At 37.7% G+C, this 15,405-nt stretch overlaps 1 protein-coding gene across 1 annotated transcript in view; it reads right to left on the bottom strand.

Annotated features, from left to right (window-relative positions):
• Positions 1 to 15,405, bottom strand: part of TTLL5 (tubulin tyrosine ligase like 5) — a 307,681-nt gene that overhangs the window by 186,828 nt on the left and 105,448 nt on the right. Inside the window, exons 23-27 of the mRNA XM_052646434.1 lie at positions 13,975 to 14,121; positions 12,776 to 12,879; positions 10,084 to 10,211; positions 6,787 to 6,870; positions 5,820 to 6,215 (exon numbers count right to left, since the gene is read on the bottom strand). Coding sequence (XP_052502394.1) covers positions 5,820 to 6,215; positions 6,787 to 6,870; positions 10,084 to 10,211; positions 12,776 to 12,879; positions 13,975 to 14,121 — 859 coding nt within the window. The remainder of the gene's footprint in view (positions 1 to 5,819; positions 6,216 to 6,786; positions 6,871 to 10,083; positions 10,212 to 12,775; positions 12,880 to 13,974; positions 14,122 to 15,405) is intronic.

Here is a 15,405-nt window from a genome sequence, read left to right as displayed (position 1 = left end):
ATTGTTTCCAACTTTCTATTCTGCTTCACCAGTCACTCTGCACCTTTTCCAATACTGCATTTTCTTAATGATCTTATCTTCATATTTTTATTAAGATATTCGTCCACCATTTGTCCTTCTTCAGTAGGTTCTCACTACCCTTGGTCTTTTGCCTTTCCATTATCATTTTAGATGAGCCTTGTCAAGGACAACACAACTGTTGCGATTTTGGTTCGAATCGTATTGAATTCAGAGATAAATCTGATGAAAACATTTATGATATTAAGTCTTTCCATCCATGCACAGTCTATTTATATATTTATTTATATTTTCTCTCTCAACAAAGTCTTACACAATTTCTTTTTAAGTCTTTCCTAAATTTATGCCTAGATGGCTTATAGTCTTTATGTAAATGTTTTTTAAAAACATCATTTTCATGGTGATATGGTTGTACAGCAGTGTGAATGTACTTAATGCCCCTGTACATTTAAAAACAGACAAAATGGTAAATTTCATATTATGCATGTCTCTGCTGTTGTTGTTCAGTCACTCCGTCATGTCCACGTCTTTGCGACCCCATGGACTGCAGCACGCCAGGCACCCTGTCCTTCACCATCTCCCGGAGCTCACTCAAACTCGTGCCCATTGAGGCAGTTATCCTCTGTCATCCCCTTCTCCTCCTGCTTTCAGTCTTTCTCAGCATCAGGGTCTTTTCGAAAGAGTCAGCTCTTTGCATCAGGTGGCCAAAGTATTGGAGCTTCAGCTTCAGCATCAGTCCCTCCAATGAAGACTCAGGATTGATTTCCTTTAGAATTGACTGGTTGGATCTCCTTGCAATCCAAAGGAAGCTCAAGAGTCTTCTCCAACACCACAGTTCAAAAGCATCACTTATTCAGTGCTCAGCCCTCTTTATGGTCCATCTCACATCCATACATGACTACTGGAAAAACCACAGCCTTCACTAGACAGATCTTTGTGGACAAAGTAATGTCTCTGCTTTTTAATATGCTGTCTAGGTTTCTCAAAGTTTTTCTTCCAAGGAAAAAGCATCTTTTAATTTCATGGCTGCAGTGGAACCCAAGAAAATAACGTCTCTCATTGTTTTCATTGTTTCCCCATCTATCTGGCATGAAGTGATGGGACTGGATGCCATGATCTTAGTTTTTTGAATGTTGAGTTTTAAGCCAGCTTTTTTACTCTCCTCTTTCACCTTCACTAAGAGGCATTTAGTTCCTCTTTGCTTTTTGCCATTAGTGTGGTATCATCTGCATATCTGAAGTTATTGATATTTCTCCCAGCAATCCTGATTCCAGCTTGTGCTTCATCCAGCCCAGCATTTTGCATGATGTACTCTGCATATAATTAAATAAGCAAGGTGACAGTATACTGTCCTTTCCCAATTTGGAACCAGTCCATTGTTCCAGATCCAGTTCTAACTGTTGCTTCTTGAACACATGTATGACAATATGTATGTCTTACCACAATATAAAACAAGTTTTCTAATTCTTTGTTGCTAATAGATTTTTAATATTGATCTTATAGACATATATACTGCTAAAATAATTATTTCTAATGCATCTATAGCTTATTTTCAGTTTTCTATGTAGATAACATATTATCTGTAAATAAATAAGTATATTTTAATTCCTATTGTTTGATGCTTATGTTTTTAATTTCTTGTCTTGTTATGCTGGATCCTGACCTCCAGTAAAACACTGAATAGAAGCAAAGCTAGTAGGCATCCTCTTCTTTCTCTTAAAGGGAATGCTTTCAGTATCTCCCCATTTACATTATCATCTATGGTGAGATTTTGATGGATACCCTTTTTAATGAGGATTTCCTTCTCTTCCTAGTATGCTGAGAGTTATTATCATGAATGAGTATAGAATTTTACCAAATTCTTTGTCTGCATTTACTAAAATGATGAATACAGTTTTTCTCCTTTAATCTGTTGATGTGACAAATGATATTTATAGATTTTCTACTGTTTTAAACCCTCTAGTATTCCCTGGATAAACTTGTTCATGGGATCTTATCTTTTTCATTTGTTGCTGGATGTGGTTGGCTCATATTTTGATTAGAATTTTTGCATTTGTGTTCATAAATGATTCTAGTCTGTAATTTCCCTGATAATGTCCATAACTGGTTTTGTTATCAAGACTAAACTAGCCATACAGAATGATTTAAGGATTATTATTTCTTTTCCATGCTCTATGACAAGTTTAAGATTGGAATTATCACTCCCTTGAAAGGCTGTCAACATTCATCTATAAAATCACCTGGGGCTCAAGTTTTCTTTGTGAAATTTATTGTATAAGTTATGTTAATAGTTACAATATCATTCAGGTTTTCTTTGTCTTCTTGAGCCAATTTTACTTATTTTGTGTAGATTTTCAATTTTATTGGAACACAGTGGTTAACAGTATTCTAACATTTTTTTCACCTAAGCTAATTTGTATTATATGTGTGCTTTTCATTCTTCATATCATTTATCCATGTCTTCTCTCTCTTCCTGATCAATCTCACCAAAGGTTGCTCCACCACCTCAGGCTTTTCAAAGAACTTTTGACTTCGATATTTTCTCTATTTTTGAAATCTGTAATTTTTACTTTCGTCTTTGCTCTTTAAGATATCTTTTCTCTTTCTCCTTTATTTAGATTTATAATATTGCTGTTTTTATAACATCTGAGATCAGACATTTAGCCTTCCTTCTTTTCAAATATAAGTATTTAAGGCAGTATATGTCCCTCCAAATACTGTTTTTCATTGCCCTCCACACATTAAAATATGGAAGTTTTTTCATTATCTTTCAACTCTAAAACTTTTACATTTATTTCTACTATGATATCTTCAAACCCTCTCTTTGCTGATTTATAAAATGTCTTTATCTATTAGTAATAGAAATCATTGGAAATCTCCCACTAACATAGTGGATTTACAGATTCCTCATGTAGGTGTATCAATTTTTGTTTTACTATTTGGAGGTTATTTTGTTAGGTGCAGTTAGAACTATTATCTTTCTGTTGAACCAAACTTTCTGTTTTATGTAATTACTCTCTGTATCTGGGAAGGAAATTTTACCTCTTAAAGCCTAATATAAGTTAATATATGCTAAGTTAGGGCTTCCCTTGTGGCTTAGCTGGTAAAGAATCCAGCTGCAATGCAGGAGACCTGGGTTCAATCCCTGGGTTGGGAAGATCCCCTGGAGACGGGAAAGGCTACCCACTCCAGTATTCTGGTCTGGAGAATTCCATGGACTGTATAGTTCATGGGGTCGCAAAGAGTCAGAGATGAGTGAACAACTGTCACTTTCATGCTAAGTAAACTTAGTATATATTAATATATAGCTATATCACTTTTTTCTGGTTGGTATTCTGAGAATTATTATCATGAATGAGTACAGAATTTTATCAAATTCTTTTTATGTATCTACTGAAATGATGAATACAGTTTGGGAATGAGGTTAAGATATTATTTAAACTTAGACTTTTGGGCATTTCTTTCTTCATTCTTTTACTTTCAACCATTCGACGTCCTTATTTTTACAAGTGTCTTTTTTTGCTAAACATATAGTTGGATTGAAAAAAAATCAATCTGACACTAACAAGTTCAGTCCGTTTATATTCATGTGATTCTTCATATATTAGGACTCGGTTTACCATCTTTAAGCTTCCATTTCTTGCATTTTCTAAGCTTTGTGTTTTCTGTGCTTCTATGTCTATAGGTGTTTCCCCAGGCCCAATTCATTTCTTTTTCCAAATGTTTAAGTGCTCATATTTTAATTTTTTCAGTGGTGACCCCTGAAACATGATACAGCATATATATCATGAAAAAGTCTAAATAATATCTTAACCTCATTCCCAAAGTATTCAATCAGCACAGAAAAATTTGACTCCAATCACGTATAGGTTATTATTGTAGTCAACTAGATATTATTATCTATATATTATTGTCCACTACTGTTTAAGCCATTCAGAGTATGGTTTCTGACCATAGTGGAAATAAGCTAAAAGGAAATTACAAAAAACAGAAAATGCCAACTATGTGAAAATTAAACAATAAAAACAATCCATGGGTCAAGAAAAATCACAATGGAAATTAGGAAATATTTTCAAACTGACTAGCTTCTTTTGTTCCTTACCATTCTCTGGGAAATGTATGAAAAAGAAAGGTTTAAAAAAGAAGTTCTGATGATAACACAAGGTATTGGAGGCACTGACCTTACTGAATTTTTTTCACACAGGAGAGAAAATTTAAATCAGAACATAATTGAGTATTATTATATTCATTTTAGAAGATTAAGCCATAAGAATAATCACTCAGAATTAGCAGAAATACACATATTTGTACATATTTATATTTATGACATTAAAACAGACCATTTAGTACCTCTGATTCAAATTTCACATTATAATATCCATTTCATTTGAAATCAGATACCAACTAAGAAATACATGCTGGCTATTTATTCAGGACATGGAAGCAACTTAAATCTCTACCAACAGAGGAATGGATAAAGACGATGTGGTACAAATATACAATGGAATATTACTCAGGCATAAAGAAGAACAAAATTGGGTCATTTGTAGAGATGTGGATGGACCTAGAGATTGTCATACAGAGTGAAGTCAGAAAGAGAAAAACAAATATATGTCATATATTAACACATATGTGTGGAATCTAGAAAAACAGTATAGATGATCTTATTTGAAAAACAGAAACAGGGAAACAGATGTAGAGAAGAAATGTTTGGACACCAAAGGGGGAAAGAGGGAATGGGATAAATTGGGAGATTGGGATTGACATATATACACTACCATGAAGAAAACAGATAAATAACTGGAACCTGTTGTACAGCACAGGGAACTCTACCTAATGCTCTGTGATGACCTACAGTAGAAGGGAATCTAAAAAAGAGTGGATATATGTATATACATGACTGATTCACTTTGCTGCACAGCAGAAACTAGTGCCACATTGTAAAGCAACTATATTCCAATAAAAATTAATTGAAATAAAGGAAAATAGAAATACATATTGGTTATTCCTAATGCCACAGTAGTGAAAACAACGGGGTACTGGCATAAGTACAGATACATAGATCAGTGGAGCAGAACTGAAATTCCAGAAGTAAATGCTTACATTTGAGATTAAATCATTTTTCACAAGAGTGCCATGCCAATTCAACAGGGAAATAATACTCTTTCAACCAATGGTGCTGGGACAACTAAATATTCACATGCAAAAGAACGATGTTAAGACCTTTATGCCACACCATATAAAAAAATCTATCAAAATGGATAAAAGACCTAAACTATAAAATTCTTAGAAAAAACAGACATCTTTGTGACCTTGGGTTAGGCAATAGTTTTCCAGATATGATATCAAATGCACAAGCAACAAAAGAAAAAACAAATTAGATTTCATCAAGATTAAAAACTTTTGTGCATCAAGAAAATGAAATGACAAACAACAGAATGAGAGAAGATACTTCTAAATCAAGTATCTGGCAAGGGACTTGTACCCAGAATATATAAAGAACACTTACAACTCAACAACTAAAAGACAGGTATCACAATTATCTCTTGCCCACACTGTAAGCTCCCAGCAAACAGAAGCCCTATTTTATTTATCTCTTTATCTTCAGCACCTAAAAGAAAGCACTGCATTGTCTTACCAGTGAATGAATGTCACTGGACCAAATGCAAGACGTTTCCTTAGTCACAGCCTGCGTCCCTTTATCTTTCAAAAGAAAAAGCAAAGGGAGAAGATGACATTCTTTTTTCATTGGGGCTGGGGAGGAGCTGACATTGTGGACTCCCTTTCATTTTCTCACTCACCTGCCTTTGCTGAAGAGGGACGAGACAGTTTCTGGCTATAGATGTGTGCAGCACTTTGGAAAGAGGAAAAGGGGCCAATGGTGTAACTGCCTGATCGACAGCGTGGCAGGCCAGCGGGGCTTGGTACGTTCTGTGTCCCAGGATGCATGGAGAGAGCAGCACTGTCAGGGACTGTGCTCAGTAAAATTGCTGGCTGGTGAGGCATGCTGGGGATAGCTGGAGGGATCTGAGACAGAGAATGGTGGCCTGGCCCTGGTGAGAGGTCAGGGGTGGTAACAATAGATGACAAGTGGGTGTTGGGAATTTTCTGCAGAAGGGTAGCAGCAGGACCAGAGAAAGAAGTAGAAGAATTGGTACAGATTAATTTAGCCTCTTTTTCTGCTGAAGTGGTAAATCCTATTAAAATAAAAACAAACAAACAAAAACAGATCATGTTAGGAAAAACTAACACATAGTCTCTATATGTAAACATGAACATTTTTAAACATCAAACTAACCTTTTCATGAAACAGATACTATGAAAAATACAAATTTTAATGAGCATTCATCATGAACTTAATGAATTTTGCCCACTGAGACAATCTGGCATTAGAAATAGTTCATTTCTAGTCCTTGTTAAAAGCTGGCGTTGCGACCACCTCCATCAACCAGAACGGATGTTTTATAAACGTCAGGACACCAGGACAAAGTTTCTGGTAATGAGAGCTAACTCCTCTCCCTCTGATTTTCACCCTTCTAGAAACAAGTGCTCAGAATTTTAAACATTAAGAAAGTAAAAAATTCCTTGGAAAGATGTTAACAGGTTATCGGTAGATTAAAGGAAATTCTAACAGAGAAGGGAAAACAAAGAAAATGAGCTTTCTGGAATAACGCTGCATGCCCTAAAATCATTTAATATCTGATGAGGTTTTTTTATTAAGAGATTTATCTGAGAGTAGCAAATCTATGCAGGTTTGAAGTCACTCACGAGATAATTTATCAGAGTGAATTTCTGTTGTCTGTTGCTGTTTGGGCTGCTTTATCTTCACTTCTTCCATCGTTTCAGGGTGATCTGGAATAAATAAGTATTGAGCTTAGGTTCTGTCACTAATCAAACACTAGAGCACCACTCTACACATAATTTTGTTTCCAGAATATAACGCAACTAGTAATCGGTGCCAAGAACTATTGCATTTCTCACTGCCCTTTTCCAAGGATGGCCATGTCCACATCCCTGTTGAGTGGGACAGCAAGCAAATGATTCCAAACTAGCCCAGCTAGCCCAAAGCCCAGCTCCAGCTGACCGAACCCGGGAAGATATGGAAAGCCAGGGCAGTGACCCATGGACTGCCCACAAGCTAGGACCTGCCTGGGAAAGACAGTAAGTGAGGGCGGTAAAGGGGCTTCCCCCAGGTGGCGCTAGTGGCAAAGAACCCGCCTGCTAACACCGGCCATGTAAGAGACACAGGTCTGGAAGATTTCCTGGAGGAGGGCATGGCAATCCACTCCAGTATTCTTGCCTGGAGAATCCCATGGACAGAGGAGACTGGTGGATTACGGTCCATAGGGTTGCAAAGAGTCAGACACAACTGAAACGACTTAGCACGAAGGCGAGGGCAGTAAGATGCCTCTGTCAAGAATTCAAATTTGGAGAACTAAGAGACCAAACTGGTTGGTGGTACACACTGGAGCAAAGAAGTCACAATACGTATGGACAGGAAACTGTCAAGAGATGAAAATAACAGTCCCAGTATTTGTTGGGATGATACCCGAATACCACAACAGCTCTGTATCTTAATCTCAGTTTTCCTTGAATAAGTTGAGTGAATTTGCTTATTAATCAGCATATTCAATAAGAAAATCATTCTAGTAACATAAATTTCCACTGTAATAAATCAGGTTTTCTTTTCCTACTACAGAATTTTGAAATAGAACAGCCAGAGCTAATCATATACTTAGAGAAATATTCCTAAAATCTTTTCTCAAGGGCCAAGTTCATACAAACACTTAAGAAAGGCCATTTTACAGATCCTCTTTCAGAATGAAGGAATAAGGACATATGAATTCTCTTCTTTCCACCACTATCAGCAGTGGTAATACTGTCACACACCTGTTTGCTCATGTTTGAAACAAGAACAAATACTATCAAATGTCATAATGTTGTTCCCTTGATTGAGGCCTTCCTACTGCCTCTCCAGTTAGTTAATCTTGATTGGAATTGCTAGGTATGACTGTTACAGTAAGTCTCCTATAGACAAACCTTCAAGTTGCAAACTTTCAAAGATGGTGCCCCTGTATGCCAGCTGCTGTACAGTTGTTTCGTTGCTAAGTCGTGGCCAACTCTTTCGAGACCCCATGGACTGTAGGCCGCCAGGCTCCTCTGTCCATGAGAGTTCCTGGCAAGAGTACTGGAGTGGTTTGCCACCTGCTATTCCAGGGGATCTTCCCGACCCAGACATCGAACTTCACCACTGAGTCACCAAGGAAGCCCCGTTGTACAGTGCTGAACTTTCTCAAGGTATGCACTAGAAGACTAAAAATGCTTTATTTTTTGTGTTTGTTTTCTCTGTGTTATTTGTGTGAAAAGTATTAGAAACCTATTATGGTATTTAGTTGGGAACCTAGGCTAACTTTGTTGGACTTACAAACAAAATTGGACTTATGAACACACTCTCAGAACGGAATTCACTCGTTATGTAGGGGACTTACTGTATTATATAAAGGTAATCCTTAACACATGAACCCAGAATCTCTGAGGATCCAGCTGTACAAATAGGTGCTGCTATACCTGTTGTCAGGGCTTCCCCAATAATGCCAGGGGAGAAGTTACTCTCTGAATGCCAAGCTGGGACCTCACCTCCCTGGGTTAGTACACAGTTCCCCTTCCATTACAAAAACTCCTCTGTCTCCCTTCCCCAACACAGTTAAAGGATCTTTTCAGGGATTCTATCAACCTTCTTCCTGAATTTACTCATACAACTTCGTCAAGCAGACAATAAATATTATAAAGCCAAGAACTGTGACGGTCCTGGTCCCTGTTCTCTCTAGCAACTACTATTAATCATAATGTCTGACACTTAACAGGTGTCGATTTAAAAATATGTAAAAGGAATGAATGAAAAGATGAATAAATTAGCTTTAGAACTTAGATTTAGGAAAGCTCAAAGAGGGTGGACTCAGAAGGATTTTTGCTAATACAATACTTCAATTATACAGTGAACCGGACAGGCTTTTGTAGACTAGCCTCTGCAGCTGATCAGTTTGGAAAACATTAACACTGCTTCCTCAGGAAAACGTACCCTACATTTTAGATGATCAGTTGTCTTGGGCTCTTTCCACATTAGGCTATAACCTTGAGAGTAGCGAAGAAGTCTCCATCTCTGAGTCTAGCGGTTAGCATACTACAAAATTAGTATATTGGTTATCCGTGTCTTATGCTCCCATCTAGATTTTAAATGAATCTTATACTTGAAGCACAAGCTTTGTTTATAACTGAGTGTTGCTGCTTTTTTTTTTGATCATATGACATGGGCTGGATAGTTTGGTCCACGTCAGTTTCAAAATCCCCAATCCTGGAGTTCCCCAAAAGTGAGAAATTTTTGAAATGTGTGGGAACACTGGGTTATCACAATGACTGAAGGAAGACAGTAGCATTTAGGGCTTGTTACTAAGGATATGAGACATCCCACCAGGTATGTGGGAATAATCCCGCACAACAAAGAATTCTCATACCTCAAATGCAAATGGTGATAAACTGGAGGAAGCAAAAAAAAAAACTTAACGAGAGTGAGAAGTAATCATCAGGAGAAGCAGAAGAACAGAGATTAAGAGCATAAGCTTTGAGTCAGGAAGGCTAAAGTTCAGATTCCTGCTCGGCTGGACAGTGCTGGGTACCCCTGAGCAAGTTACTCCACCTCTTTCAGCTCTGTTTCCTCATCTGTAGAGAAGTTTTATAATAGCACCTCCTCCTTATGGTTTTTGCAAGTAAAAAAAATAAGATCATCTCCAATAGACAGTAACATGAGTTCTCACAAAATGTTAGCTGTTATTAGTTTGTCTTGAAAACTACTCTCTACTGTTAATTTTCATGGGGGAAAAAGTTTCAACATAGCTCTCTTTCATTTTTAGGACAAAAATACAAGGCTTCCTCACTCTCCCACCCCCACAACTACAAAATTTCACCACCTTGGAGTCTATTAGTGCTTAGGCAACATATTATTTTTGGTTCTCCTCTGCACATCTCACTTTTTCACTTGTTCTTATATTAATTAACCAACATACTTACCACCCTTTGCCCCGCTATCAGAAAAACTGTTGCTGTTTTTGGAACTTTTTGAGTGCGTCCCCAGGAAGACACTCGCAGACTTGTTTTTTTGGGTATAAAAAGTCAACACCTCCTCCAGTTCAGCCTCACTGAAATGGGGAGAAAAAGGATGGTCAGAACAGGAAGCTGTTCTGGAAAGTCTTTCCGCCAGACTTTATTATGGAAATGGAGTAAGCTGAAGAAGGGGGAAATGAAAAGCACAAGCTGAAAACTCCCTATTAATAGATAGTGAAAAAGGAAAATAAATGAAGTAGTCAGAAAATTTTAAAGCACAGCAAGGTTTTTTTATTCCGCAGTGAATTTTCTAGATCTGCACTGTCCAATATGGTAGCCACTAGTCATATGTGACTATTTAGATTTAAATGAATTAAAATGAAAGATCCATTTCCTTGGTTACATAGCCACATTTCAAGTAGTCGGTAGCTACAATACAGAAAGTTCTACCAGACAGCCATGTTCTGAATCAGGGGTCAACCAGGACTGACTGTGGGCCACAACTGATCAGCAGTCTGTTCCTGCATGGCTCCCAGCTAAGAATGGTTTATACATTTTTAAAGAAGAACATGCTCTAAAGACCACATGGAGTTCACTAAGTCTGAAATATTTATTATGCGGTCCTTGACAGTTTGTCCACCTACCACTTCTAGATAATTGGAGTATATTCACTAAAGGAGTCACTTTGTCATAAATAAGGAGATTTACTAGGGTATCCAGGGAAGATTTCCCTTACCATCTATACAATACAGATCGAAACAGTCTCTAGGTAACTTCAAATATAGAAATTATACGCATTTTTTATGAACACCCACAAAATGAAAAGCATAAGGAAATAGAAGAGGGCCTGTTTACTAGAATTCTTGCAGTAAACATATGATGTCTGGGTTTTTTAACACCTGTAGCAGCTTCTCAATGGCCTTTTGCATTTTTTTCACGGAGCCTGTCAATGTTCCAGATAAGTGACCTTCAAATAAGCAAAATACTCCTGCATCATTACAAAGAACCTATATCCCAGCTTCAGAATACACTGCAGTGACAGTCCCAGAAACTGCTTCTATGAATCTCAGGGTAAACTCCAAGGTCTCCAAAGCAGCAAAGAGCCACCAGAAAGCAACTCGAGAAACCATAAAGATCTAAAGCTGAGGGTGCACACAGATGAGTGCCTCTGCCTGTCAGTGTGTTTTATTTGGCCCTTCCCAGAAAAGCGAAAGATTGAGGTGGGCCAAAATATCAACTGCTCTATACCTCCTGTCTTACCCTCTGCTCACTTTATAATGTATGCTTTCCTGCCTGACTCCTGCGGGTAAACTGAATTTGCCAACGCTGACACACACAGGTATCCATGTCCCACCTCAAATGTAATAAAAGAACTGACCCTACTGCCCATTTCCAACAATCACCACAATCCACAATCAGTAGTAAATATGTTCTAAAATATTTTATCTCCAAGTCTGTATCATTGGTTAACAGCATATATAATTAATTTTTAGCAGACAAACAGGCCTGGTAGGGGAAACACTCTTCACCTCTTAAAAGGTTGCCTTTTAGTTTCTTTTTTTATATTTCAGAGATTTTGAAGATCTCTAGGAAGAACTATAAATTAATGTTTTAACTTTAAAAGTAGAGCCATTTTCTGAATATAATCCAGCCTTTTTTTCTTCTCTATTTTCATAATGTTGAGGTAAGAAACTATTTCTTGCTTTGTTTCTATACTTGCTTTATCAACCATATTCCTCAAGACCTAAGAATGTCAACAAAATAACATTACACAATTATGAACTCCTATAATATGATGTATTTGTTTGTTGTATGTTTAAGCACATGATCCTGGGGCTATAATTAGGTGCGTACAGAGTTTTACACACAGATCACACTATGTTGGTGGTTGATAAATCACCACCTGACTTAACGTCACAAATCAACAAAGAGTTGATTTTCTACTGCTTTTCTCCCTACTGGGACTTTGATGACTGAAGATTAACTAAGGCAGATTTACAAATGTTTTATGCTTTATTTTAGTGGTTTTGTACAGTCCTCTACTTAAGAAAAAAGCCCTCCAGGACAAGTCTTATAAAATTAAAAATTAAATGCCTTTATTACTTCTTCCTTTGCAAACACACTGAAAATGGACAAAGTGGCCTGGCTAATTTGTATTAAGATAGAGAGCTGAATGTTGATATTTTCAATCCCTAAAGGCTAACCTTAAGCATGAAGGACTTGTTTTATTTTATATAAATTAGGCATAACCCTCATTGTACTGAAAAACTGCCAACTCCTCAACCCACTCAACGTAGGCAAAATGTGGTCATCTCCACTGCATCAGTAGGCCAGGAATAAATTCAGATCCAGTAAACACCAGAAGCCTCTAACTTCAAACTTCCAAAGTGCTCCCTCAGCACTCTAAGTGCTGTGTACTTTGAAGGCTGTCTAGAGATATAGCCCAGATGCCCAGCAGCAGTGCTGTGATAACTGAAACCATGACAACTGCCAATAATTGGCGGAGATATGGAGACACAAAAACCATGAAACCCTTTTTCTCTTCTTATAAGTGATTGTACTCACATCTATGTTAGAAACAAGAGAATATTGGGAATTCAATGGGGCAGTGTGGAAGACAGAATAAGGTACTAGTTTATTAGTGAAGAATGTCTTCTACCTTGCTTGTCTGATGAAATCCTGAAAGTTTTCCGAATTCACCCCATCTTCCTCTTCTTCCTCAAGTTTCTTCTTTGATTTCTTGTCAGCCATTTGTTCTGTTTCCTATCCAGTCCCCAGTCCCAAAGAAAAACAAGATAAAACTGACTCTGGATAAATGCATAATTCATCATCTGGTTTCATTATCATTGGGTTAATTTCTCTTTATAGAAAAAGCATCCACTTCTTCAATGTCCTTTGGCCACCTATAAATTTGGTATATTATTTTCTGCCATCATTTCATGAAACATTTTAAAGTTCCCAACTCAGAGTTGCAGAATAAACATAAATTTTTATCATGTTTTTACTTATATACTCAGGTAGCCCTGTGAAAAAAAAAGACCTTGGTGATGTCTGTGGTCACACCTGAAGTATGACAATAGAGACACTGTACTTTGTTACAATTAGAAGGAGGAAAGCTCAGACTTGGAAGACACTTCTATAGCAGCATCCAAATTACATAAATTCTTCACTTATATAAGACAAAATTCTCAACAGAGCTAGAGTAGCTAAGTAGCTATGGATTTGTTGTGTTGATCTTGCATTGACCATTCCACACATTCTACAAAAGCTATTTATATGTCCAGGACTCAGATTTCTTCTCTGAAAAATGAGCACATTCCCAGCTCCTCCCACTCCAAAATGACATTTCCAAAGTATTCTAAGACCCTTGGATAAAAGGTGCTTTGCAAACTAGTCTCACTAAATAGTCAATTTTCTGGGCTTGGTTGTAAAAGGAAGTCACTATCTAAAATGCTCTAGAGAACAAAGTATAACTCTCTCAGGAAACAAGACTGTGTCTTTATATTAAATCCATAGTTCAAATTGCTTTCATATAGTCAGTTCACCACTGTCTCCAGGCACAGTAATGACAATGCAAATTCACACAGCCCAGGATTCATCTCAGATACAACAGCACTCAAAAGGAATATGCTTCTGGATGAGAGTGAACCACAGCCTCTGGGCCTTCACAAGTAATAAGTAGCTTTTCAGATGAGCTGGGTTAAGGAGTGTGGTCCAACTCCCCATAACTGTCATACACAGCACACGATGACATTAGAAGGGAAAAAGATCCTCTTCACCCAGCTGGACAGAGGCTTCTAGCCTGTTTCTGACAGTGGTGGTGATCCAAAGCACAGAACTAACAGACGAACCACCTACCTTGTTGTACACGGAGATAAAGTCACCCAGCTGGTGGGCCAGGATTCTTCTGCGTTCCAGAAGTGCCAGTCTCCGACTGGGTAATACCATCCTCAGTGAGTGCTGGAGGTTACTTGATGCTCGCTTGAGGAAACGAACCACTAGCTCCTATAAATCAGAGAGTCATTGGGGAGAAAAAGAAGAGAGTGTGCTAAGCAACAAAAGACAAGCTACAAGGGGATTATACAAGAGAGAGCTAAGAGGAGGCATACTGTACCCTTCAACAAATAAGACCCAGAGCAAACATATTAGGTATAACAAGAATACAGCCAGACAAGAACAAAACAAAACAAAACAAATGTAGCACCTTCCCTTAATAAGCTGACAATGAGAAAATAAAAACCAAGTCTGTATGCAAATAACTACGTAATAAAGTAATAGCTGTAAAAGTACCACAATTCATACATACAGAGTACTACAATAATCCAAACTGCAGTTATCACTTCTAATAGGGTGATCAGAGAAAGTGCTTAGGAAAAGACAGAGGTAGCAGAAACTAAAACCTGGAAGCACAGGAAGTCATCAAAGATGCGAAGGGAGAGAAAGAATAAGGAAATACTGACACTTCGAGGTAGGAAAGAGGAGGAAGAATCAGAAAACAAACAACCAACAACAGCAAACCATGACAGAAATATCAGAAACGCACGCAGAAATCCAGGAGAAACAGTGTCACGGAAGCCAAGGCAGGAAGGCACCCATGTCACAAGCTTCCAAGAGGCTGAACTGAGAAAGGACCACAGCTGCTTTCAGCACCGTAAAGGGAATGGAACAAAGAGGTTAAGAAATGAATGGATAATGAAGAATAAACGTGAAGAGGAGAAACTCCTGACTTAAAACGTGTAGTGACAAACAGAAAGAACTATTACTAAGCTTGAAAGGCGATAGCTTTTTATTTATTTATTTTTTCTTCCCCAAGAATAAGGGTGCTTTTAGAGTTGTGCATTGGCAAGGAGAGCACAGTGAAAAGTCATTAAGGGGTAGAAGAGACACATCTCATTAGAGATGGGGCAAAGGATTTTGAAATCTGAATATCAATCAGATCATTAGACTTGGATCAGAGAAGGCAATTCTACATCTACCTTCCTCATAAACAAGACCACTGTCACTGTAATGGGTGAGGTTTTGCTGTCTAGAAAGAGTTTCATTTGGGAATGCACAGAATTGCTACTAAGTTCTGCAGTGATGATCCTAAATATTCCTATCAAAAGCCCCACTGAAATCCTGTGTGAATTCTAAGCCAGCAGCTCCAATGGTTATTCTCTTCTGAGCTATTTTTCTTTTCTTCTTGAATTTGATTTTGGTTCATTGTTCTTTGGTGCCAATTTACTCCAACATAAAGAAATAGTCTCATTACCAGAGGGTTGGATTTCATAGCTCCACTCTGCAAGTCTT

This window comes from Budorcas taxicolor, chromosome 10 (genome assembly GCF_023091745.1).
Source record: "Budorcas taxicolor isolate Tak-1 chromosome 10, Takin1.1, whole genome shotgun sequence".
Lineage (NCBI taxonomy): Eukaryota > Metazoa > Chordata > Mammalia > Artiodactyla > Bovidae > Budorcas > Budorcas taxicolor.
The sequence above is the reverse complement of the archived record's forward strand: the minus strand, read 5'-3'. Positions and strand labels throughout refer to the sequence as shown.